This window comes from Chiloscyllium plagiosum, chromosome 3, assembly GCF_004010195.1.
Source record: "Chiloscyllium plagiosum isolate BGI_BamShark_2017 chromosome 3, ASM401019v2, whole genome shotgun sequence".
In the NCBI taxonomy this organism is placed as follows: Eukaryota; Metazoa; Chordata; class Chondrichthyes; order Orectolobiformes; family Hemiscylliidae; genus Chiloscyllium; species Chiloscyllium plagiosum.
In genome coordinates this window covers 67,072,342-67,096,802 of record NC_057712.1, presented here as the reverse complement: position 1 = coordinate 67,096,802, position 24,461 = coordinate 67,072,342, and the positions used below count along the sequence as shown (strand labels likewise).

The window sequence follows — 24,461 nt, the reverse complement described above, 5'->3', positions numbered from 1 at the left end:
TTTAATTGGCTGGACCTACTCCTACAAATGTAGAATGAGATTCTCATGCTCAAATAAGCAAAAACAAAAATTGGGACTGCATATTCAAGTATTTTTTCCAAATGCATGTGGCTTAATGGAGTGTAGATTATGTATTTTATTCCATTTGTCAATGAGAACTTCAACTTGGAGCTGGAAGACAATTATAAATAATAGACATATTACTAGTACTGATTATTGCTATAGAAATTGAATTTACTCCATGATTTAGACACAAATGCATTATACAATGGGTTTCATGCTTAGACTTGATCAAAAGAAACAAAACCATTTTACAGTGTTTTATACATCCTGTGGACATCTCAGTACTTTATAATCTGAAGTAATTCTTGAACTATAGTTTTAGGCATATTTTGACTTATCATACATACAAGACATTTTAAATTAAAATGCCATTTCATCCTAGGTGGAAACATTATATTTTGTCTTCAGCTCTTGCTCATACAAAACATGCTTACTTCCACATCAAGTTGAATTTGAAACAACAGTGGAGGCTAATTGAGGCCATTGTATATTGGATTGACACTAATTATGTTTGATATTTTGATCCAAAGCTTTCAGATTGGCATGAGAGCCCCAGAGAGTACCAAATATACTCTTTTCATTCTTTAGTGATTCTTCTTGTGACAGTTCTCTCCCTGAAACCACAACATTCTTAATGGCTCTAATGACTTGTGAAGATCCACCTGTGTATTGATTCAGCCAGTTTTCTGCCTCTTCAAGGCAGCTATCCTCATCAGTGGATGATAAAATTTCATCAACAAGACCAATCTTCAGACCAGTTGCAGGGTTCACATGTTGGGCACTGCTCAGTAGTTTAAGAGCATTCCGATAGCCAATCAATTTAATCAGTCTGGTTGCTCCACCCCAACCTGGTACCAATCCCATGTGTTTGTGAACAAAGCGAATCTCACTTCCTGAAGTCATGAGCCTGGTAAAATGAGCAAACAAGTCAATGAGTATATGGTTACTGACCAGACCAAACCCTCTTTAGATATATCAAAGAGATAATTTTTGTCTTATTAAAAAGGCAAGTGTAAGGTCTAGGCTAAGGTACTGTGGCCAGATGTAATTCAATTGGTCACGCTACTAGGCTTTAAACAAAAGACACTTTGTACTTTAACAGGGTATAAGAATAAACAAAATAAAGAAGAATTGATGTAACTGTTCCAATATAATAACATCCCCACAAACACACCTTTGGCAAAGGCAAATTGAATAAAATAGAAATGGCAGCTTCCACAACCAGATTCAAACCCCAACAACTGAAAACTGAACTAAAACCTGGTTCAGTCGGAGCCTGGTTCCACCCATTTATGCTGCTTCTCTTGTTCTAACTTCTATATAATAAAAACGTGGGTCGCACAAGCTGTTTACTTGTGTCTTAAAGCCTCTCCAAAAATAATAAAAAAGGACAAAATACACCACTTCTACAACTTGCCAGCAGTTGATAGTCACTTGTAGTCTTCCACTTTATATTTAGACAGTAGAGTTGAAACTTTATTGCTGGAACAGCACAGCAGGTCAGGCAGCATCCAGGGAACAGGAGATTCGACGTTTCGGGCACAGGCCCTTCTTCAGGAATGAGCAGAGAGTGTTCAGCAGGAGAAGATAAAAGGTAGGGAGGAGGGACTTTGGAAATGTGATAGGTGGAAAGAGGTCAAGGTGAGGGTGATAGGTCGGAGTAGGATGGAGGCGGAGAGGTCAAGAACATTGTTAAATCTTGCCAAATGCTGTTGAGTCTCAATTCAAAAAGATAATCACAGAGTGAGTTGCGATGAAAATCATGGGTCCCAGGCGCATAATGGAAGCAGCAGCTCCAGGCAAAGCAGACAGCAGAGACCGACACACTGAACACATGGCAAGTATCTCTGCTTAGTTATCATTCCCAGTGGATCCCTCACCAAATAAGAAAATGTCTCAGCATCCCATCCAGCTTTATCCTTTATGAGGTAAAGGAACGAGAGGCGGAGAAAACTTTGAGCAAGAGCCTGCTTGCTTGCTTTCTGTAACTGAACCTAGAACATAGCATTAGAGCTGGCAGCATCTGTGAAGAGAAACGTTTTGGGTCGACTGAGCCTCAGAACCCACAGATGCTACCATACCAGCAGAGTCTCTCCAACAATTTCTGTTTTTGTTTCTGATTTACAGCAGCCGCAGTTCTTTTGGCTTTTAACATATCATTAGGACTTGACAGAAATGTGGATGTAACAGCCCACAAGCTGCATCTTCTAACAGCCACACTGTAGGTATTTAGAACAATGAAAGGATCTTACACACATTACTGAAGCTAAGCTCCCAGCATCATAAGCCTTCACAAGCCATCAGCATTGAATAGTTCTTTGCGGAGATTAAACAAATGACTTATTTGTCTGACAGATGTTGTGCTTTGAAAAATATTTGCATGCTTCAGCAAAGCACTCAGATTTTATTGGCCAACCAGTCACCCAGCTTTTCTGCTCCTTCCCTCTTTGTCAGCTGGAACTCAGTCAGTCACATTTGCTTGTAAAGTCAGGCTCATTTGGGAATTAAAACACAACAGCGAATGCTGGAGATTGGAAACAAAACAGAAATTTCTGCAGAGACTCTGCTGATATGGTAGCATCTGTGAGAAGAAAGGACAGGAGTGGGAATTTGTGCTTGGAGTCCGAGGAGATAGGAGAGGTGCTAAATGAATATTTTTCATTAGTATTTACACTGGAAAGAGACAATGTTGTTGAGGAGAACACTGAGGTACAGGCTATTAGATGAGATGGGACTGAGGTTCGTAAGGAGGAGGTGTTAGCAATTCTGGAAAGTGTGAAAATAGATAAGTCCCCTGGGCCGGATGTGATTTATCCTCAGATTCTCTGGGAAGCCAGGAAGGAGATTGCAGAACATTTGGCTTTGATCTTTATGTCGTCATTGTCGACAGAAATTGTGCCAGAAGACTGGAAGATAGCAAATGTTGTCCCCTTGTTCAAGAAGGGGAGTAGAGACAACTTTGGTAATTATAGAGCAGTGAGCCTTACTTCAGTTGTGGGTAAAGTGCTGGAAAGAATTATAAGATATAGGATTTATTATTAACTAGAAAGGAACAATTTGATTAGGGATAGTCAACACAGTTTTGTGAAGGGCAGGTCGTGCCTCGCAAAGCTTATTGAGATGGTTGAGAAGATGAATGAGGGTATAGTGGTTGATGTGGTGTACATGGATTTCAGTAAAGCGTTTGATAAGGTTCCCCATGGTAAGCTGTTGCAGTAAATATGGAGGTATGGGATTGAGGGTGATTTAGTGGTATGAATCAGAAATTGGTTAGCTGAAAGAAGACAGAGAGTGGTGGTGGCAAATGTTCATCCTGGTGTTCAGTTATTAGTGGTATACCATAAGGATCTGTTTAGGGGCCACTGCTGTTTGTCATTTTTATACATGACCTGGATGATGGCGTAGAAGGATGGGTTAGTAAATTTACAAATGACTCTAAGGTCGGTCGAGCTGTGGACAGTGCTGAAGGATATTGCTGCTTACAGAGGGACATAGATAAGCTGCAGAGTTGGGCTGAAAGGTGGCAAATGGAGTTTAATGCAGAAAAGTGTGAGGTGATTCATTTTGGAAGAAGTAACAGTAATACAGAGTACTGGGGTAATGGTAAGGTTCTTGCAGTGTGGATGAGCAGAAAGATCTCCGTGTCCATGTACATAGATCCCTGAAAGTTGCCACCCAGGTTAATAGGATTGTTAAGAAGGCATATGAACCATGGGGTTATGTTGCAGCTGTAGGAAACTATGGTGTGGCCGCACTTGGAGTATTGCGTACAGTTCTGGTTACCACATTATAGGAAGGATGTGTAAGTTTTGGAAAAGATGCAGAGGAGATTTATGAGGATATTGTCTGGTATGGAAGGAAGGTCTTCTGAGGAAAGACTGAGTGACCTGAGGCTGTTTTCGTTAGAAGGAAGAGGTTGAGAGGTGACTTAATAGAGATGTGAAAGATGATCAGAGGATTAGATAGTGTTAGCAGAGAGAGACGTTTTCCTCGGATAGTGATGGCTAGCATGAGAGGACATAGCTTTAAATTGAGCGGTGATAGATATAGGACAGATGTCAGAGGGGTAGTTTCTTTACTCAGAGAGTAGTAATGGCGTGAAACTCCCTGCCTGCAACTGTAGTAGACTCACCGACTTTAATGTCTTTTTAAATGGCCATTGGATAAACATATGGATGATAATGCAACAATGCAGGTTAGTTCAGCTTCAGGCTGGTTTCACAGGTCAGCACAACATTGAGGGTCAGAGAGCCTGGACTGTGCTGTAATGTTCTGTGTTCTTTGAAAGCAAGATAATATTTCGAGTCTGGCGATTCTTCATCAGAACTGTTAACAGCTCAGGAAAGGTGGTAATATATTGAAGTGACGTTTGTGGGAAGGGGTTGGTCTTGCACAAGGTGACTTACTTGCCGATTTACTTCCTCCAACCTCAGTATCCAAGGCCTCAGGCACACCTTCCAGGTGAAGCAGCAGCTTACCTGCACTTCTCTCAACTCATTTATTTCATTCACTGCTCAGAATGTGGTCTCCTGTATATCGGGGGAGATGAAACACAGATTTGATGACCGCTTTGCTGAACACCTACACTCTGTCTGTAAAACATGACCCAGAGTTTCCCACTGCCTCCACTTCAACACACCACTGTGTTCCTACACCAACATTTCTGTCCCAGATCTGTTGCAGTGTTCCTTAACGCAAGTTCAAAGAACAACACTTCATTTTCCATCTTCTCCTGCTGAACACTCTCTGCTCATTCCTGAAGAAGGGCCTGTGCCCGAAACGTCGAATCTCCTGTTCCCTGGATGCTGCCTGACCTGCTGTGCTGTTCCAGCAATAAAGTTTCAACTTTGATCTCCAGCATCTGCAGACCTCACTTTCTCCTATTTAGACAGTAGAGCAGATTCTGTCCCTACAGGTAGTTGTCACATTATATTTTGAGCTTATTCAATATATAATGTTTGTAATCTGTTAATTTATACCTCATTCTTCCTTTCTCCTTTTGAGATACTAAAACGATGTTCAGTTTTGTGAATGTCCTTTATCATTATACTAACAATGAGAGACTTCAACAACTTGACCACATATATAAAAACAACTGGGTAAAATAGTCAACCCATGTGAACTACCGAGCCTGCAGGAAGAGAGAAGTGGGCTCCAAGAATGGAACGTACAGATACTGTAAAATGAAGATATCACCAAACAACAGAAGCAGGCCTTGGAAACATCTGGAAGTGATGGCAGCAGAACTGGATGAGAATATGCCATCTGATGATGATTAAGCATTGGGAGTGGATTTGGAAACAGCACTTAACCACCCCCCCAACCAAAAAAGCTGATTGGTGGCAAGAACCTAGGACCAACAGTCATGAAAGAAGTCCTGGGTCAGGGACCCAGCAATGGAACAAAGAAGCCTGAAACGGAGACTGATTACCTGATGTTTTAACAGGTAGTAGTCTGTACTTGTAAGTGCTTACATTATCCATTGTTTGTCATTTGCAAAGACACAAGATCCACTGTAAAAGGGGTTGTAAACAAAAATCATTTAAGTGCTTTCCTCCCTTTGCTTATAAAGGATGCTGAGGAGATAATCAAGAACACTTGCTTACTATTTGCAGTACAATGGCTCAGTGGTTAGCACTGCTGCCTCACAGCACCAGGAACCTGGATTCAATTCCATCCTCAGGTGATTGTCTGTGAGGAGTTTGCACATGCTCCCAGTGTCTGCTTGGGTTTCTGTTGGGTACTCAGATTTCCTCCACATAGTCCAAAAATGTACAGTTTAGGTAGATGGGCAATGCTGAATTGCCCAGTGTTCAGCAATGTGCAAGCTAAGTGGGTTAGCCATAGGCAATGCTGGGTTACTGGGATAGGGTGGGGCTTGGTGGCTCTGGGTGGGATACGGAGGATTAGTGTGAACTTGATGAGCAATGGCCTGTTTCTACCTTGTATGGATTATATGATTTGCAGTCATTAACTTGACTCATACCCATAGTCAGAAATCCCACACAACGCATTTGACCCTGTAAATTAATTGTGCCATATTTCAGCTCCTCGCACATATAACCTCCCAAGTAAATCCATGCCCATCTTTCCAGACACCTGATGCTTGAACGTTTCCAATCTACTTTGTGACCCTGCCACAAAACATGTCCTAATCAAAGCCAGAAATTAGCTACAGCTGTGACAGACATCAGTACTCCCTCCCTCCTGACAATTCTGCTAACTTTTAGAGTCAATTTCTTCCTACCTATCCATTATCCTATATTTAAAAATCATACAAGTGACAAATCACCACAATATAAAAATTAACTTCCTCCCCAGCATTTTGTATATCTCGTGTATCAAAAAGATTTCAAAGGAAAATTTATGCTTGATGCAAAAGGAGGAAGTACCACTCTACACAAATTCTCATTCAGATTGAAATATTAGAATGTGAAACCAGTATTTTCTACATAATCTCAGTACCAAACACACAATTATTCCTAAATGTCTACACCATTTTAGAAGGTCTCTATTTTTAAATAATTGCTAAAATGGACTTTCAAAATCAGCAAATGCTGAAAAACAACATTATAAATTAAAGAAACTTCATAAATTAATGTTTTGCCTTGTAAATAGAATTAAAATCGCTATTTACTTAGCCTATGCTCTCATTCAAGAGAACAGAATTGAAAAGCAGTTAACCAAATCGTGAAACAAAAATGTCCTTGACTACACAGTTAAATAAATTCTAAAAGTTAGACTAGACTAGACTAACTTTTACTTAGAGAAATTAGTATAACATTGTAAATCAATTGGTACTTCATGTTGCTTAAGCTAAAAATTAAAAAGAATTCGCTTAACAACTTACCGGAAATCGCAGGCTGTAGTAAGTTCTGCTCCTCCTCCTAGTGCCTTCCCCTGGACTAATGCTACACTAATCAGAGGTAGTCTGCACTAGGAATTTCAGAAAAGGTTAATAGATGTCTGACGCATTTAGTATTCAAAGTCAATTACAATTAATCACGTCAGTGCAATAATTTCACTTGTAATTCAACATCTCTAACAGAAGAACAGTTTGAATGGAATACAATGCAACCCACAAAATAGTCAAAAATTAAGTTCCTCATTTAAGAGATCAAAAATCAAGCATAACGTTTTTTTAAAAATTCATTCACAGGAATGTGGCCATCCCTGTCTTGGCCATCATTATTGTCCAGTTGAGAGACAACCACATTGGTGTGGGTCTGGAGATACATGAAGGCCAGACCAGATAAGGACATTAGTGACCCAGATAGATTGTTCCCCAGCAACTGTGTCCCGATTAAAGGTTTTGTTCCAGATTTTTAATGCATTCAATTCTACAAACTGTCTTGGTGTGATTCGAACCTGGTCCTGAGAACATTATCTGAATTGCTGGGTTAATAGTCCAGCAACAATACCAATAGCCTCCCCTTGTGTTTGCTAGTTTAAGATAATTGTCTCTTTCCCCTTATCCATAGTACAATGATTTACTGAAACTACTCAAAGAAAAATATTTCAGGTTATAAAACAAATCTTTGACAGTATCCTGAGATTTTAAAAAAAGTTACTAAGACTTTGGCAATCAACAAAAACTTGTAGATACAGACATTAATGCAGCACAGCAGCTAGCACTGTTGCTTTACAATGTCAAGGATCTGGGTTTGATTTCAGCTTCGGGTGACTGTTTGTATGGAGTTAGCACGCATTCTCCCCAATTCTGCTGGATTTCCTCTGGGTGCTCTGGTTTACTTCCACAGTTCAAAAATGTGCAGTTTAGGTGGATTGGCCATGCTAAATTGCCCATAATGTCCAGTGTTTACAGGCTAGGTGGATTAGCCATGGGAAATGTAGGGTTACAAGGATTTGGGATGGATGCTCTTCAGAGAATAGGTGTGGACTCAGAAGGCCGAATGGCCTGCATCTACACTGTTGTAGCGATTCTATGATTTAACTTTGAAAGGTAGCAGAAGAATTTAAAAACCAAAAGGATTTGGCAGTTTTGCTTTACTGTAACCAGTAACAGAATAAGACTGCACAAGTTTTTTTTAGGTATATATAAAAAGGTGAGAGAGAGAGATAAGAGTGGACAATAGACCACTGGAAAATAAGGCTGGAGAAATAATGAACAATCACAAAAGAACAGAAATAGATTCTTTGCATCAGTCTTCATGTTGGAAGACGTCGGCAGCATACCAGAACTTGGAGAATCAGGGGGCATAAGTTAGTATGGCCATTACTAAGGAGAAGAAGCTAAAAGGTCTAAAAGGTGGAGAAATCAGCCAGACCAGATGGATTGCATGCCAGGCATCTGAAAGAGATTGCACGGGCATTGGTGGTGATCTTCCAGGAATCACTGTAGTCAGGGAAAGCCCTGGAGAACAGGAAAATGGCTAAGAAGGGAGGGAGGCAGAAGACAGGAAACTATAGACTGGTTTGCCTGACCTTGGTCATTAAGATTTTAGAGTTCACTATTAAAGAGGAGATTTCAAAGTACTTAAAAGTGCATGTTGATATAGGGCTGAGTCTGCACAGGGGTGTTCCTGTTAGAATTCTTTGAGGTGGTAATGAGCAAGTTAGACAAAGGAAAGCCAGTGGACGTGATCTATTTGGATTTCTGGACGGCCTTTTGACAAGGTGCTGTACAGCACAGGAAGCTGCTAAATAAAGAGCCCCTGACATTTAGGGCAAGGTACTGGCAGAGATAGAAGATTGACTGGCAGAAGGCAGAGAGTGGGGATAAAGAGATCTTTTTCACAATAGTAGTCAGTGACTAGAAGTTCTGCAGGGGATTATAACTATTCACATTGTACATTAATGATCTGAATGAAGGCATTGAGGGTATTGTGGCTAAGCTAGCAGGAGGAACAGGAGTTTGAGGAAGCAGAGAGGCTGCAGTGGAAATTGGACAGCCTAAGTGGCGGTTGATGGGGAGGAGAGAAATAGCAGATGGAATACAATGTGGGAAAGTGTGAGATTATTCACTTTGATAGGAAGATTAGAAGTGCAGACTATTCTCTAAATTTGGAAAAACTTCAGAAATCTGAAACACAAAGGGACTGGAGTGTTCTAGGTCAGGATTCTAAGCTAAACATGCAGGTTCAGTTGACAGGAAGACAAATGAAATGGTGGCATTCATTTCACGAGGACGAGAATTCAAAAGCAGGGCTGGACTGTAGAGGCTATATATGGTTCATATATAGAATGCACAGAACGATATGCTAGCCTTAGAGGAGGTTCACAAGAATCATCTCTGTAACAAAGGGCTTGTCATATAAGGAACGGTGGAGGAGGCCTGGTCTGTACTCTAATAAAGTTTAGGTGGATTGGATGGGGCCTATCATTGAAACATAGATCACTGAGGGGGCCTGAATAGAGTGAATGTGAAAATGTTTCTACTAGTTGGAGAGACTAGACCAAAGAGCACAATCTCAATGAAGAGACCCTTTAGAACTGAGATGAAGAGTCAGGCTGGTGAGTCTGTGCAACTCATTGCTGCAGAATGCTGTGGAGGCTAAGACATTGAGTGTCTTCAAGACCGAGATAGATAGGCACTTGATTAGTCAAGGGATCAAGGGTTTTGAGGAGAAGGCAGGAGAATGGGTTTGAGAAATAGATCAGCCATTATCGAATGGCAGAGAGTTAATTCAATGGGCATTAGAAAATAAGGGACAACACTTTTTCCCCTGCAATTTAAAAACAAAATAGCCTCCAACTGTCACTAGATGGCAGAAATTGACTTATTAGCACCTTGCAGAACACAGAGGATATATACAGTGGTGCTGCAATTTATTTTTTTACCATAACTAAATCCAGAGGGTTGTGAAGATTGCAGCTTTCAGTTTATTTTTTATGAATACAAAGCAATCTGTATTGCAACACATGTTTAAAAAGGTATATCTATGTGAAGGAAAACTCTAAAATCAACCAAAAAGGAAAACAATTTAGCTGTACTTATTTTCTATATCAGATGAAAGTGAAGGTAAAAGCAGCAGTCTGGTTCTCCATTCAAATATACATATTTCAAAACATACTTCCAATGTGAAGCTACGTTATGATCTTTCCAATTTTAAAAAGTTCAAGAGTTTCAAATATAAAAATATAGCTAATTTCAAATGAAATCAAATTGTTATAAACACCAAAAACTGGAATGACTTCACAGTTAGTTCTATAGAAATCTATAATTGTTAAACATTCATATTAAAAAAAATCAGTGAGGAGAACAGCTAATGTTTCAAGAATACATCCCTTCATAAGGATTGATCAGTCCTAATGAAGGACACATTATTCATTGACTTGTTCACTCTGCAGAATGCTGACTGATCTGTGTGCTTCCAGTATTTTCTTATTTGTTCTGATTTCTATTAATAGAGACATTGTATCACATTTTAATTATATATCAGTACCTCAGAAGTCTTGTCAGGGTGTTCTGCATAAACATACAAATTCTCAACCCATCCTAAAAAGAAATGCAGAAGATTTAATTTCTAATTGTTATTATCTTTTAGCAGCAAGATTCCTGCTCATTCCACTGATGCTTATTTAACTATTTTGTGAAAAATTCCACAGCATGAGTATAGTGTCTCAAACCTTGGAATAGCCTGCCCCAGATTTTGGATCTTCCAGTTTTTTTTAAACAAAATGGAGTAGTCATAAAAGGGTAGTAAGAGGCAATTCAGTTCATCATGTCTGCACCAACCATTGTGACTTGGTATGGAAGAATGACACTTTGTCCAGAACCCTGCACATTTTTTCTATTTGAATAATTATCTAATGCCCTGTTGAACAACTTGATTAAACATTCCTCCATCTTCCTCCTTCAGAGAAAGACCACTTGCAGTGTGGAAGTTTTATTCTCATGTTGCAATTACTTCATTTGCAAATCACTTTAAAAAATTGGTGCTGTCACATCTTTGAATCTTTTATGAGCAAGGACAGTTTCTCCTAATCTTCTCCAATCAAGCTTCATAACTGAAGTTTACCATACCTGGAACCATTCTTGTAAATCTTTTCTGCACCTATGATTCACATCCTTCCCATTATGTGGTGACCAGATGTTTACAATACTCTAGTGTGGTCTAACCAGGATGCAGGTTTGACAGAACCTTCCTTGCTCCTTACTCTGTGCCCCTATTAATAAAACCAAGAATATAATATACTTTATTAATTGCTACTTCTAGCTATCCTGCCATCCTTAGTGACTTATGCATAGCTGCATCAAGTTCCTCTGCTCTTGCACACCCTTTACAGTAGTAACTATTATTTGATATCGCCTCTCCTTGTTTTTCTACCACAATGGTTTCACCTCAGTCCTCTATTGAACTTCATCTGCCATCTCTCAACCTGTTCTCCCAACTTATTGATGTCTTTATGAAATTCCACACTGTCTACCTCCTTTACACTGTTCCAAGTTTTGTATCATGCACAAACTTTAAAATTGTCCCCTGCATTCCAAGATCTAGAACATTTCAGAAAAAGCAAGTGACCACTGTGGAACATTGACAAACATGCCGCGAGCCCAAAAAATAAGTTTCCTTCTGTTTTCTTTCACTCGGCAAATTTTGTTACAATGTTTCTAAAGTTCCTTTCATTCATAGAAAACAGAAAATTGGTACAGGAGTCGGCCATTTGGCCCTCAAGCCTGCACCATCATTCAACATGATCATGGCTGATCATGCAATTTCAGTATCCCACTCCTTTCTCTCCATGCTCCTTGATCCCTTTAGAAGCAAGGGCCATGCCCAGCTCCCTCTTGCCCCAATAGCCTCTATAGTAAAGAATTCCACAGGTTCACAACTCTGAGTGAAGAACTTCTTCCTCATCTCATTCCTGAATGGCTTGCTCCTTATACTGTAACCCCAAGTTCTGGACATCCCCAATATCAGCAACATTCTTCCTACATCTAACCTGTCCAGTCCCATCAGGATTTTATACATTTCTATGAGAACCCCACCTCTAAATTCCATTGAGTTCAAGGCCAGTCAATAGAGTCTTCATGAGCTACAACTTTTCTCAAATCTTTTGTGGTGAATGCCTTTTGCAGGTCTATGTGCACTGTATCAGCAGCATAACCTATATCGGCCCTCTCTCTTCCTCCTTCAAAGAACTCCAGTAAATGAATTAAACATAATTTTTCCTAAAGAAATCCATACTGACTGTTCTTAGTTAACCCATATTTGTCGACATGACTTAATTCGAGAACAGGTTGTTGCTTCAAGAGTCTTCCCCATCACCGAAGTCTAACTGGCTAATCTGCAATTACTGGGTTTATCCTTAAAAATGTTTTTTTCTAACGATGTTTGCAATTCTCCAGTCCTCAAGGAAGATTGAAAGATTGTCAGTGCCTCTGCAACTTACTTACTTCAATATCCTTGGATCATCTCATCTGATACAGATCCCTCATCAACTTGAGGTACTAATGGCTTATCCAATCCTTCCTGGTCAATTTTGAACCCTCCAAAAACAAAATTTCCTGCTCTGTCATGGCCTGGATAATATTTCCTTCCTTTGGTAAAATCAGATGCAAAATATACCTCAACCATGCACCCAACTCCAGTTGCAAGTTTCCTACTTGGCTCCTAATTAGTCTACTACTTCTTTCACCATTTTTTACAACTTACGTGCCTATCGAAGACTTTGTGATTCTACTTTATATTAGCTGCCAGTTCTTTATCAGAATTGTACACAGTACTCCAGATGAGGTCTGTCTAGTGGTCTATACATGTTTGGCATTAACTTCCCTGCTCTGATACTCTTACCCTACTCATGAACCAAGAATACTATAGGCTTGATTAACAACTTTCTCCTTGTCGTGCAATCTTTAGCAACTTATACACATACACAGCTAGATCTTTCTGCACCTGCACATCCATTAGAACAGTACCATTTATTTCATACTCTTGCTCCATGTTTTTGTATCAAAATGTAACCAACCTCCCACTTCAACTTGTCAATGCCTTTTTGGAGGCCATACACTGTTCTCCCCAGTTTACATTACTCCCAAGTTTTGCATTGTGTGGAAATTTTGACATTTTACCCTGCACCCTGAGATCAAGATCATGTCAGGAAGAGCAAAGGTCCCAATACTGACCCCTAGGGAAACTCCTTCGTCATCCACGGAGCTCTGGATTTGTTTTCCCTACCTTTTCCTTTTTGTGGCAATATATTTCAATTATGCCCGAGTCTTCTCTTCTTTGAATGTAGAACATTGCTTAACAGCTTCTCTTGCCGACCTCTTGTTCCAGTCTGACTCAGCTTAGTTCTTTCCCCATTGAAATCAGATCTCTACCAATCGATTATTTTTACTCTTATGTTATTCATGCCATCTTCCACCAATGTTCTTAATTCTATGATACAATGATTTGTCCCTTAAATGTTCCCTGACTGTGACTCTATGCACTTGGTCCACTTCATTCCCAAGAACCAGGTCTAATAATGCCTCATTTCTAGCTGGACTGGACGCATATGGCTGACAGAAATTCTCCTGAACACAATCAAGGAATGTTTGTCCCTCACTACCACTATCCCGGTACAAAGTTAGGTAATTAAAGTCCTCTGATATGATTATGTTTACATGTCTCTACATTTTGCAGGTTTGTTCCTCTACCTTCTGCATTGGTGTCGTCTACAGCTTACAGCAAACAATGCAATTTTGTTCTTACTTCTCCCTACATAAATCCTATCATCTAGGACACCCTCTTTCTCCAATATTGCAATGCTGTCCTTAGCCAAAATCACCCCTCATCTTTCTTCTGTTTTCTGAAATACTTGTAACAGGAATATTTAACACTTAGTCCTGCTGTTCCTCTAGCCATGTCACCATTGTCGCCACATGGAAATCTGCACCTATCTTATTAACTACACTCAGTTCATTCATATACATGCTGTGGAACCAACTGAAACTTCACAACTTTCTCCATGTTCAGGGAGGAGAAAGATGAGGGCTGTGGATGTTAGAGATCAGAGTCGAAGTTTGTAGTGCTGGAAAAGCACAGCCGGTCAGGCAGCAACAGGGGAGCAGGAGAATCGACATTTCTGGCATAAGCCTTTCAGCAGCAGGATTCTCTGCTCCTCGGATGCTGCCTGACCTGCTGTGCTTTTCTAGCGCCACACACTTCTTTCTCCATGTTGACTGATCAGTTGACACTCAATGCAAGTTAGGTCAAGTGGGTCAAGGCTTACTGGGAGCACCCATAACACAGGATGACCACTGCAGGAAGAGCTAATAATTAGTTGAATAGGCACTTAATTAAAATGACCCAACGTTTGGCAATTTATAAAAATATCCAGAAAACTTGGTTTTCCAAAAGGCAAGATAGGAGGGACCACACCTTTGTTTCACATCATTTCTCAAAATTGTCCAAATTAAAACTAAAGGAAGTTCAGTGTTATGCAGACAATAATCAGTACAAATCTGTTTGGATTAGAACATGCAAAATAGTGTTGAAAATGGAAAGCATTTGCCAGATGTTGCTAGCACTTGGCCAATATCCCTCTAAACTCTTCCTGTTGATATACCCACACAGTTGCCTCTTAAATATTGTAATTGCGCCAGCATCCACAACTTCCTCCGACAGCTCATTCCATATACGCACCACCCTGTGTGAAAAAGTGAGCCCTTAGGTCCCTTTAAATTTTTCCCACCCTCACCCTAAATCTATGCCCCCTAGTTCTGGACTCCCCCACCCAGCCCCAGCCTATTCAGACTCCCTATAGTTCAAAGCCTCCAACCCTAGCAACATCTTTGTAAATCTTTTTGGAACCCTTTGAAAGTTTTACAACATCCTTCCGATAGGAGGGAGACCAGATTTGCACACAATATTCCAAAAGTGGAATAAAACTCTTCAGAAACTATTATCATAACAGAATCCATCCAAAGTAGTGACTGTATTACATTTCAAATCCATTGGCAATATTAAAATCAAATTTAGAACAAACTATGTTCCAATCAGTACTTTTTATATTATTTGTACTGTAAGTGGCAGAGGGTCATTAGACTACAGTTTCACAATAAATTCTGAGAATTACAACAATCCTGTCAAAGCAGATCTGCATACAGCAAATAAATATGGAAAAACAGAAACTGAAAATCTACCCTGAAAAAGGTATAAAACTCCCAATAGAGTGAAGCATGAGGAGTTTATATATTCAAAACATATTTTTAGTAAAAGCTCCCCATCCCCAACTAAAACTTATCAGAAATGAAACAAACCACGAGTCATTCCCTCATTTGTTTACCTACCTCAGGGTTTGACATTGCTTTAACTGCTCTTAGATCAGAGCCCGAGCAGAATGTATTCTCTGCACCTCTCACTATAAGACCTTTTCCATTAGTCCAGTGTTCTAGCTCCTCCACCCTATCCCGGAAATCTAACATCATTGTTCCTTATAAAAGAGAAAGAGAAAAAAAATTGTAAAAGGAAAAGGGATTTTGTGCATCAAAAATGTGTCACTAATGATTACCAAACATGGTCAGTATTCAAACATAGTCAGTATTTTCTCTATCAATTATTAAATTGATCTTATCAAAAAAGTGATAAAACAGAATCAGGTAACCTCAAGGCAATATTGTACACAACTAAATGCTGAACAGAATTCTAATTTATATTTGGAATTTAACTTCAATTTTCCACTTAGCATCAGTTGGTCCAGGTTTCATCATAATTCACTATATTTATCTAATCAGGAGTATCTTTATGGAATAATTATTAGCCACCAAACCGGCAAGTCTAAATTGAATAGGGTGAAATCTCAGATGAAAAGATTGGATATGGCAGTGCATTGTTCATGAATTAATCTAGTAATATCATGCCAATGACATTCCATAACCTTATGCAAGTTTTGACCAAACTTCAAACCATTTCTTAAATAAATTAAATAGGGAAAGAAATGCTAATCATGAAATTTTGGAGAGAAATCTAGATGCATGAGTCTCAAAGGTCTTTTCAATGTGTTGTGAATCTGTGCCAAGTCCAAAGCTAACAGAAGCCAATAAATTATGTTTTTAATTAAGACAACCAATTAACATCTAATTAATTCAACTACTGGATTTTGACTTTCATTTGATATAGGTCATTTGTTCAGTAACTCATTCAATATTATACAAAAAGCATTCTTATGATAAAAAAAACTCATGGGAACTTTTTTTTCCCCTGGAAAAATAAGTGCCAAAGAATATATTAACTGGACCTTTTACTGAATCTGTGCTGATTAGCAGATAACCATACCAGAAAATGCATTCTTTCGTTCAGGGTTGTTAATAATCAGGTTAGCAATTCCATTTTGATCTTTCTGCAAATCAATGGATCCACCAGGATGTTGTTGAAGTTTTTCCTTTATGTCATCTTCATTCACTCTATAAACGGACGTGTACACAGATAGACCTCTCTGTTTCAATGTTTGATTCCTTAAACCACATTTCAGACATTTGTGGATGCAGAACATCGCCATTTGCACTCGACACTGAAAGTAAGTTTTTAAAATGTCAGATTTATTTTAAAACATTACCTCTAGCTATTTTTCATAACCCATATTTATTGAATTTACATTCCTAAGAGATTAGGGGTTTGCAAGGTGCTACAGAACAAATTCAATATTAAATACAAAAAAGTCTAAACTTGTAGCCAGTATGGGAAGTTTTGGGCAATGATGATGTTACTGAATTTCAAGAGGAGGCAGTGATGCTTTCTTGTTGAAAATAGTCCTTATACAGCATTTATGTAGCACAAATATTATTTGCCACTCATCAGCTCAGGAACGAATGTACAAAAGGTACAAGCTTGCATTACTATCTGTGGAATTGTGAATGGAACTGAACACTAATCACCAGTAAGTATTACCAATTCTGCATGAAAAAACCACTTGGGACAACATTTGCCTTCAAAGAACAGGAGGAAACAAAGGTTGTACCTACTACAACTTATCAAGCACTACGGAACCTAGGCCTGCATCTGTTAAAAGAAAAACCAGAGAAATGCCTCCAGAATTTGGAGAAACGAACAAGTGGGCTCACATGGAACAGTTAGAAAAAATGTGCATATAAGATTTTGTCATCGACGGTTCAAAGCTTTCATTGTTTGCAAAGACATGAAACAACTTCACGAGTAATAAGGGCAGCTGTCTTAAGTAACAGTAATCACTAGTCTCCCCAATTTATTTCCCTCATTTCCTATTTGTAGGATAGCTATATTCGATATGCAGGAGTATTTTGGAGCACTTGCCCGGTTTTAATTTGCATTCATTTTGCAGAGAACAGACATTGCAATTGGCCTAGAACCCTTATTCTTGGCTGCTACTAAAGGACCCCTACTAGGAAAGAAGTGCGCACAAGTTCGGCGAGGACACGGTTTAAACTGGCTGCAATTACCTTAATCCAGAATAAAAGGTTAACATATCATACAAAGACTCTTGAAGGCATTAAATGCAAACTATTTTTATGCAAGTAGAAAATTGTCAAATGATATTTAAATAAGCACATATCCGAATTTATTTCATGGTCATATCTCAAAGCTTTGAAACAACGCTCGTGTAACTCAACCAGAAAAATTACGCGAAGTCATTCAACAACAGTTCAGTTTGGAAACAGTTTAAAGAACTGAGTTTTTTTTAATAAGCTTAATTAAAATACATCAACGTTTAGTAAGAATGAAAACAGTCTACATACTGCGAATATTCAAAATGCAACTGCTAAGCGAAAACTATATATTTGCCGTTTCAGAATTCTTGATATTAATGCCTGGAAATCCAGCCAACCAATGTAAACACGCTCATTCGAGATTCCAGGAGCTTTAGAACGAATGTAACACTAATTACGAAATATGTTATGGACCTTTAGTCAATATGGGAAAGTTTCAACACCCAATAAAAAGGTAGAAACAACTCTTTAAAGGTGCAGTATAAACTGTTACGATATACTACATTCTCATCTGTCCAGCAATGCTAAAGGTTCAAAATAACATGAGAGGCCTGCTTTCTTTCACGCGTTGTTATACTGGCAAGAGTACTGCTGCAGATGCTCAACAGAGGTTGTTCCGTATAAACATCACCTTCTTCCTGACGAAGTACCGCACTCTATAAAAGTACAATTTTAGTGCAATCCCTTCGCAATCTAAACGCTCATTTATTGAGCTTTCCTTCCCAATGCTAATATTTGCACTTAACAGCAGCTCCAGTCTCCCACACACAACAGTGACCCGGAAGAAGCACACGCGCTGATCGAATGTCCCTCGGAATAACGTTCCGCTCTCTGGAATGCGAAGGACAATGCCATTGTGACGCCTCAAAGCCAGTTATGTTCCTCTGCTTTCTTTCTCAGGCTCACTGAACTGTGAATCAGAGACTGGCATTAGCCCTGACACATTGACATTCTCCAAACATCATCATATCAGAAATACCAGATCCTCGGACTCTACGTTGTGTTCAGATCCTGTCCACCATCGCTATTTTGTGGGACAGCTGCTGCTGATTCTGTTGAAAATAGTTGCAGGTCTCCACACAAGCTTTTATTATCCATTTACCATTAATCGCCCTTGCCCCTGTGCTTTACGTTGTCATCCCGTTTCTTATTTAATTGAACCTGCTTTTCATCCGAACAAGCCTTTCTCCTTTGTCCCTTCAAATTCTACTCTTTCTGCAATCCGTCTTATTTTAAGCATTAACATTTCTAATTTCAAATACAAGCAAAATACCGTGAATGCTGGAAATCTGAAATAAGAAGTGAAAGTGCTGGAAAAGTCTCAACAGGTAGGCAATATTTTTGGAGAAAGGAGCAAACTTAACATCTCCACAGATGCTTCAGGAAGTGTGAGTTTCTCTCGCAATATCAGCTTTTATTTCTAATTTCTTCTAGTTCTGTTCAAAGATTATTGACTAGAATCATTCACTCTGTCTCTTTCCATGAATCACTAGAAATTAAGTCATAGAGAAATACAGCACGGAAACAGACCCTTCCTTCAATCCAACTCGTCCATGCTGACCAGATATCCTAACCTAATCTAGTACCATTTGCCAGTACTTGGCCCATATCCCTCTAAACCTCCTATTCATATTCCTATCTAGATGCCTTTTAAATGCTGCAATTGTATCAGGCGCCACCACTTCCTCTGACAACTCATTCCACACACAGACCACCCTCTGCATGAAAAGATTGCCTCTTAGTTCCCTTTTATATCTTTCCCCTCTCACCCTAAACCTATGCCCTCTAGTTCTGGACTCCCCCACCCCAGGGAAAGATCTTGTTTATTTATCCTATCCATGCCCCTCATGATTTTATAAACCTCTATAAGGTCACCTTCGATGCTCCAGGGGAAAATGCCTCAGCCTATTCAGCCTCTCCCTATAGCTGAAATCGTCCAACTCTGCCAAAATCCTTGTAAATCTTTTCTGAAACCTTACAAGTTTCACAACATGCTTCCGATAGGAGGAAGACAAGAATTGCATGCAATATTCCAAAAGAGGCCAAATAAACATCCTGTACAGTCGCAGCATGACCTACCAACTCCTAAACTCAATGCTCTGACCAATAAAAGAAAGCATACCAAACGCCTTCTTCACTATCCTATCTACCTGTGACTCCACTTTCAAGGAGCTATGAACCTGCACTCCAAGGTCTCTTTGTTCAACAACACTCCCCAGGACCTTACCATTAAGTGTATAAGTCCTGCTTTGATTTGTTTTTCCAAAATGAGCATCTCGTATTTATCTAAATTAAACACCATCTGCCACTCCTCAGCCCATTGGCCCATCTGATCAAGATCCCATTGTACTCTGAAAAACCTTCTTCGCTGTCCACTACACCTTCAATTTTGGTGTCATCTGCAAACTTACTAACTATACCTGTTATGCTCACATCCAAATCATTTATATAAATGAAGAAATGTAGGAGACCTCGCACCAATCCTTGTGGCACTCCACTGGTCACAGGCCTCTGGTCTAAAAAGCAACTCTCCTCCACACCCTCTGTCTTCTACCTTTGAGCCAGTTCTGTATCCAAATGGCTACTTCTTCCTGTATTCCAAGAGGTCTAACCTTACTACTGCAAACAAAGGTAAAGGAAATCCTAATTAATGTTCCGAAACTATGGTGAATCATAATCATAGATGTTAAACCGACGGCATGGTCTGAGTATCGCCATGGCATCATAGTTCACAACATGGCAGTGATGGAAGCATTGGGCACAAAACCAGAAAACTGTGTGTAATTTATTTTCTTTTCTCTTCATTTTTACTTGTTATTTTTGTGTTTTTATACTTAAATGCAGAATAGCACTGCTTCTAAGGTTACTTTATATCCATCTAATACAAAAGCAAAAAAAGCTGGAAATACGCAGAGGTCTGTCAGTTTTTGAAAAAGTGAAGTTTGACATTCATAATTTAATCTCTTCACACTTAAGGTTTTGAAAGTGTTTCCAACTGAAGTATTAAGATTTTGATTTTAGATGTAAGCCTGCTGTATACTTTCTCTACTTTCTCAGAGTTCAACCCTGCCAAGTGTGAGGTTGTCCATTTTGGAAAGACAAATAAGAATGCGGAATACAGGGTTAATGGTAGGGTTCTTAGTAAGGTGGAAGAACAGAGGGATCTTGGGGTCTATGTTCATAGATCTTTGAAAGTTGCCACTCAGGTGGATAGAGCTTGTAAGAAGGCCTATGGTGTATTAGCGTTCATTAGCAGAGGGATTGAATTCAAGAGTCGTGAAGTGATGTTGCAACTGTACAGGACTTTGGTTAGGCCACATTTGGAGTACTGTGTGCAGTTCTGGTCACCACACTTTAGGAAAGATGTGGAAGCTTTGGAAAGGGTGCAGAGAAGATTTACCAGGATGTTGCCTGGAATGGAGAATAGGTCGTACGAGGATAGGTTGAGAGTGCTAGACTTTTTCTCGTTGGAACGGCGAAGGATGAGGGGTGACTTGATAAAGGTTTCTAAGATGATCAGAGGAATAGATAGAGTAGACAGTCAGAAACTTTTTCCCTGGGTGCAACAGAGTGTTACAAGGGGACATAAATTTAAGGTGAAGGGTGGAAGGGTTTGGGGAGATGTCAGGGGTGGGTTCTTTACCTAGAGAGTGGTGGGGGCATGGAATGCGCTGCCTGTGGGAGTGGTTGAGTCAGAATCTTTGGTGACCTTTAAGTGGCAATTGGATAGGTACATGGATGGGTGCTTAAGCTAGGACAAATGTTCGGCACAACATCGTGGGCCGAAGGGCCTGTTCTGTGCTGTATTGTTCTATGTTCTTTATTTTAGACTTAAAGCATTTCCAAACTTGTCTTTGTTAATGTATAATGTTGACAGTTGGTAAACAGGGTGGAATATTTGGATTTGCTATGCATGATTAAATAAGTAAGGAGCATTGGGATGTCTCAATGATAAGGAGAACAATGATGAGGAGTAGGATTTGTTTCTTTGCTGGCATTCCTAATCAGATACATGGTCAAAGAATCTTCATCAGTTTGCATTAATTACACGAATAAAGTTCTGAGTGAGACTGGTTAACTAATGCTAGTTTCAATTAAATTCAAATTTTGCGGAAACAATGGAGTAGATGCAGATTGCGTAATGGTTTCAAAACTTATTGTTTTAATGCTGACAGATGCAAAGTTCTGTGTTTTCATGCCTCTGTCTTGAGTTGGGTGCAGCTAAAAGATCTTTCAAAATGGTGAGCTGGATCTGAATCTAAGAGTCTTGCCCTATTCCCTTATACCACAGAGCAAATATTGTGGCAAAAGAATGCAGATACATGCCTATATGCAGCATTCTTGCCCTGACAGGTTCTATTGTTGGTACAAGCATTTCAAATCTCATGTAATTTTGATAAAATCAAGTTAATTTGTTCAAAGTGCTTTACAACATATGAAAAAGTCATAAACCATAAGGAAACCTTCGTCTCAAGTCGGGAGCCAAGCAAAAGTAGATGTTCAGCATTCCCTTTGAAAAACATTGCTGTTCTTATTGAGGGTTTGGTTAAGAAAAAGAAGGAAGCATATGTCAGGTACAGACAGGATAGATCGAGTGAATCCTTAGAGTATAAAGGCAGTAGGAGTATACTTAAGAGGGAAACAGGGAATACATGGAGAACTAGCCATTTGGATATAGAACTGGCTCAAAGGTAGATGACGGAGAGTGGTGGTCGAGGGTTGTTTTTCAGACTGGAGGCCTGTGACCAGTGGAGTGCCACAAGGATCGGTCCTGGGTCCACTACTTTTCGTCATCTATATAAGTGATTTGGATGTGAGCATAAGAGGTATAGTTAGTAAGTTTGCAGATAACACCAAAATTGGAGATGTAGTGGACAGCGAAGACGTTTACTTCAGATTACAATGGGATCTTGATCAGATGGGCCAATGGGCTGAGAAGTGGCAATTTAGATAAATGCGAGGTGCTGTATTTTGGGATAGTAAATCTTAGCAGGACTTATGCACTTAATGATAAGGTCCTAGGGAGTGTTGCTGAACAAAGAGACCTTGGATTGCATGTTCATAGCTCCTTGAAAGTAGAGTTGCAGGTAGATAGGATAGTGAAGAAGGCATTTGGTATGCTTTCCTTTATTGGTAAGAGTATTGAGTACAGGAATTGGGAGGTCATGTTGCACCTGTACAAGACATTGGTTAGGCCACTGTTGGAATATTGCATGTAACTCTGGTCTCCTTCCTATCGGAAAGATGTTGTGAAACTTGAAAGCATTCAGAAAAGATTTACAAGGATGTTGCCAGGGTTGGAGGATTTAAGCTATAGGGAGTTGGAGAATAGGCTAGGTCTGTTTTCCCTGGAGCATCAGAGGCTGAGGGGTGACCTTATAGAGGTTTAAAAAATCACGAGGGACATGGATAGGATATGATTCAGAGATGCCGGTGTTGAACTGGTGTGTACAAAGTTCAAAATCACACAATACCAGGTTAAAGTCCAACAGGATTAATTGGAAACACCAGCTTTCAGAGCGCCACTCCTTGTTGGTTGTTCTGATGAAGGAGCGGCGCTCCAAAAGCTAGTGCTTCCAATTAAACCTGTTGGACTATAACCTGGTGTTGTGAGATTTTTAACTATGGATAGGATAAATAGACAAAGTCTTTTCCCTGGGGTGGGGGTGTCCAGAACTAGAGGGCATAAGTTTAGGGTGGGAGGGGAAAGATATAACAGAGACTTAAGGGGCAACGTTTTCACTCAGAGTGGTACGTGTATGGATCGAGCTGCCAGAGGAAGTGATGGAGGCTAGTTCAATTGCAACATTTAAAAGGCATCTGGATGGTTATATGAATAGGAGGTTTGGAAGGATATGGGCCAGGTGCTGGCAGGTGGGACTAGATTGGGTTGGGATGTCTGGTCAGCATGGACAAGTTGGACCGAAGGGTCTGTTCCGTGCTGTACATCTCTATGACTCTCTATGACTCTCTATGACTCTAACCAGTCTTCCATGGGGAACCTTGTCAAATGCCTTATTGACGTCCATATAGATCACGGTTCACTGCTCTGCCCTCACCAATCCTCTTCGTTACTTCTTCAAAAATTTCAATCAAGTTCGTGAGATTGTTTCCAACATTTCTTGATCTTATTCCAGACATCAAACCACTTTTTAAATGACTGGTATAGATAGTCATGCAATACACCTAGTTTAGCCAAGTGGTGGTTATGTGTTTCGTACAGCTAACAGTTCTCTAATTGGTAGTGTTTGGGAAAGTAGTGCCAAACATTCACATGCCACACAATTCCTTCTCAAACTGCATGAAACAGCATGATACCACATTGGATAGAGACAATTTCAAGGTAAAATCAACCCTCGGAAATGATAACTTGAATATGATCACTAACATAATGAGATCCCTGAAGGCACTTCACAGGAAAACTGATTCAGAAATTCCTGCTCAGATGTCAGTAGGATAGATAGGGGTTGTGGGCACCAGGACTGTGTAGAAATCCTAATTGACCAAGAAATTGGTATTTCCTTGGGGCAATTACTCTGCATTTGGAACCTTCAAAAAAATCCTTCAGCATTGGAAGTTTCAGAAAGTTCTGACTCACTTAAACTTTGCTGTATTCCTGAGCTGTTAGAGAAAGTGGTGGAGGCTGGTACCATTCCAACATTTAAAAGGCATCTGGATGTGTATAGGAGTTCAAAGGGTTTAGACGGATATGGGCCAAGTGCTGGCAAATGGGACAAGATTCATTTAGGATATCCGGTCAGCATGGACAAGTTGGACTGAAGAATCCGTGCCATACATCTGTATGTCTCTATAAGGAGACCAAAACTGCACACTATATTTTAGATTTGGCCTCGCCAATGCCCTGTATAACGTCAGCAAGATATCCTTGATCCTGTACTCGTTTGCCTTCTTATTGCTTGCTGTACCTGCCTGTTACTTGCAGTGACTGGTGCACGAGGATACCAGAATCTTGTTGAACATTCCC

At 39.7% G+C, this 24,461-nt stretch overlaps 1 protein-coding gene across 3 annotated transcripts; it reads right to left on the bottom strand.

The window, feature by feature from the left end:
• Positions 1–116: 116 nt before the first annotated feature.
• Positions 117–18,470, bottom strand: echdc1 (enoyl CoA hydratase domain containing 1). 3 transcript variants are annotated; one of them, XM_043683836.1, is made up of 6 exons: positions 17,726–18,470; positions 16,290–16,524; positions 15,305–15,447; positions 10,470–10,522; positions 6,914–6,994; positions 117–970 (listed from the first exon to the last, which is right to left on the bottom strand). In XM_043683836.1, the coding sequence occupies exons 2-6, from the start codon at positions 16,510–16,512 to the stop codon at positions 565–567; spliced, it is 906 nt and encodes a 301-aa protein (XP_043539771.1). In that variant the 5' UTR covers positions 16,513–16,524; positions 17,726–18,470; the 3' UTR covers positions 117–564. The 3 variants fall into 3 exon arrangements, with proteins under 3 accessions (XP_043539771.1, XP_043539780.1, XP_043539786.1); XM_043683845.1 differs by having other exon boundaries at positions 18,108–18,470; XM_043683851.1 differs by lacking the exon at positions 17,726–18,470 and adding an exon at positions 17,283–17,701.
• Positions 18,471–24,461: the final 5,991 nt, after the last annotated feature.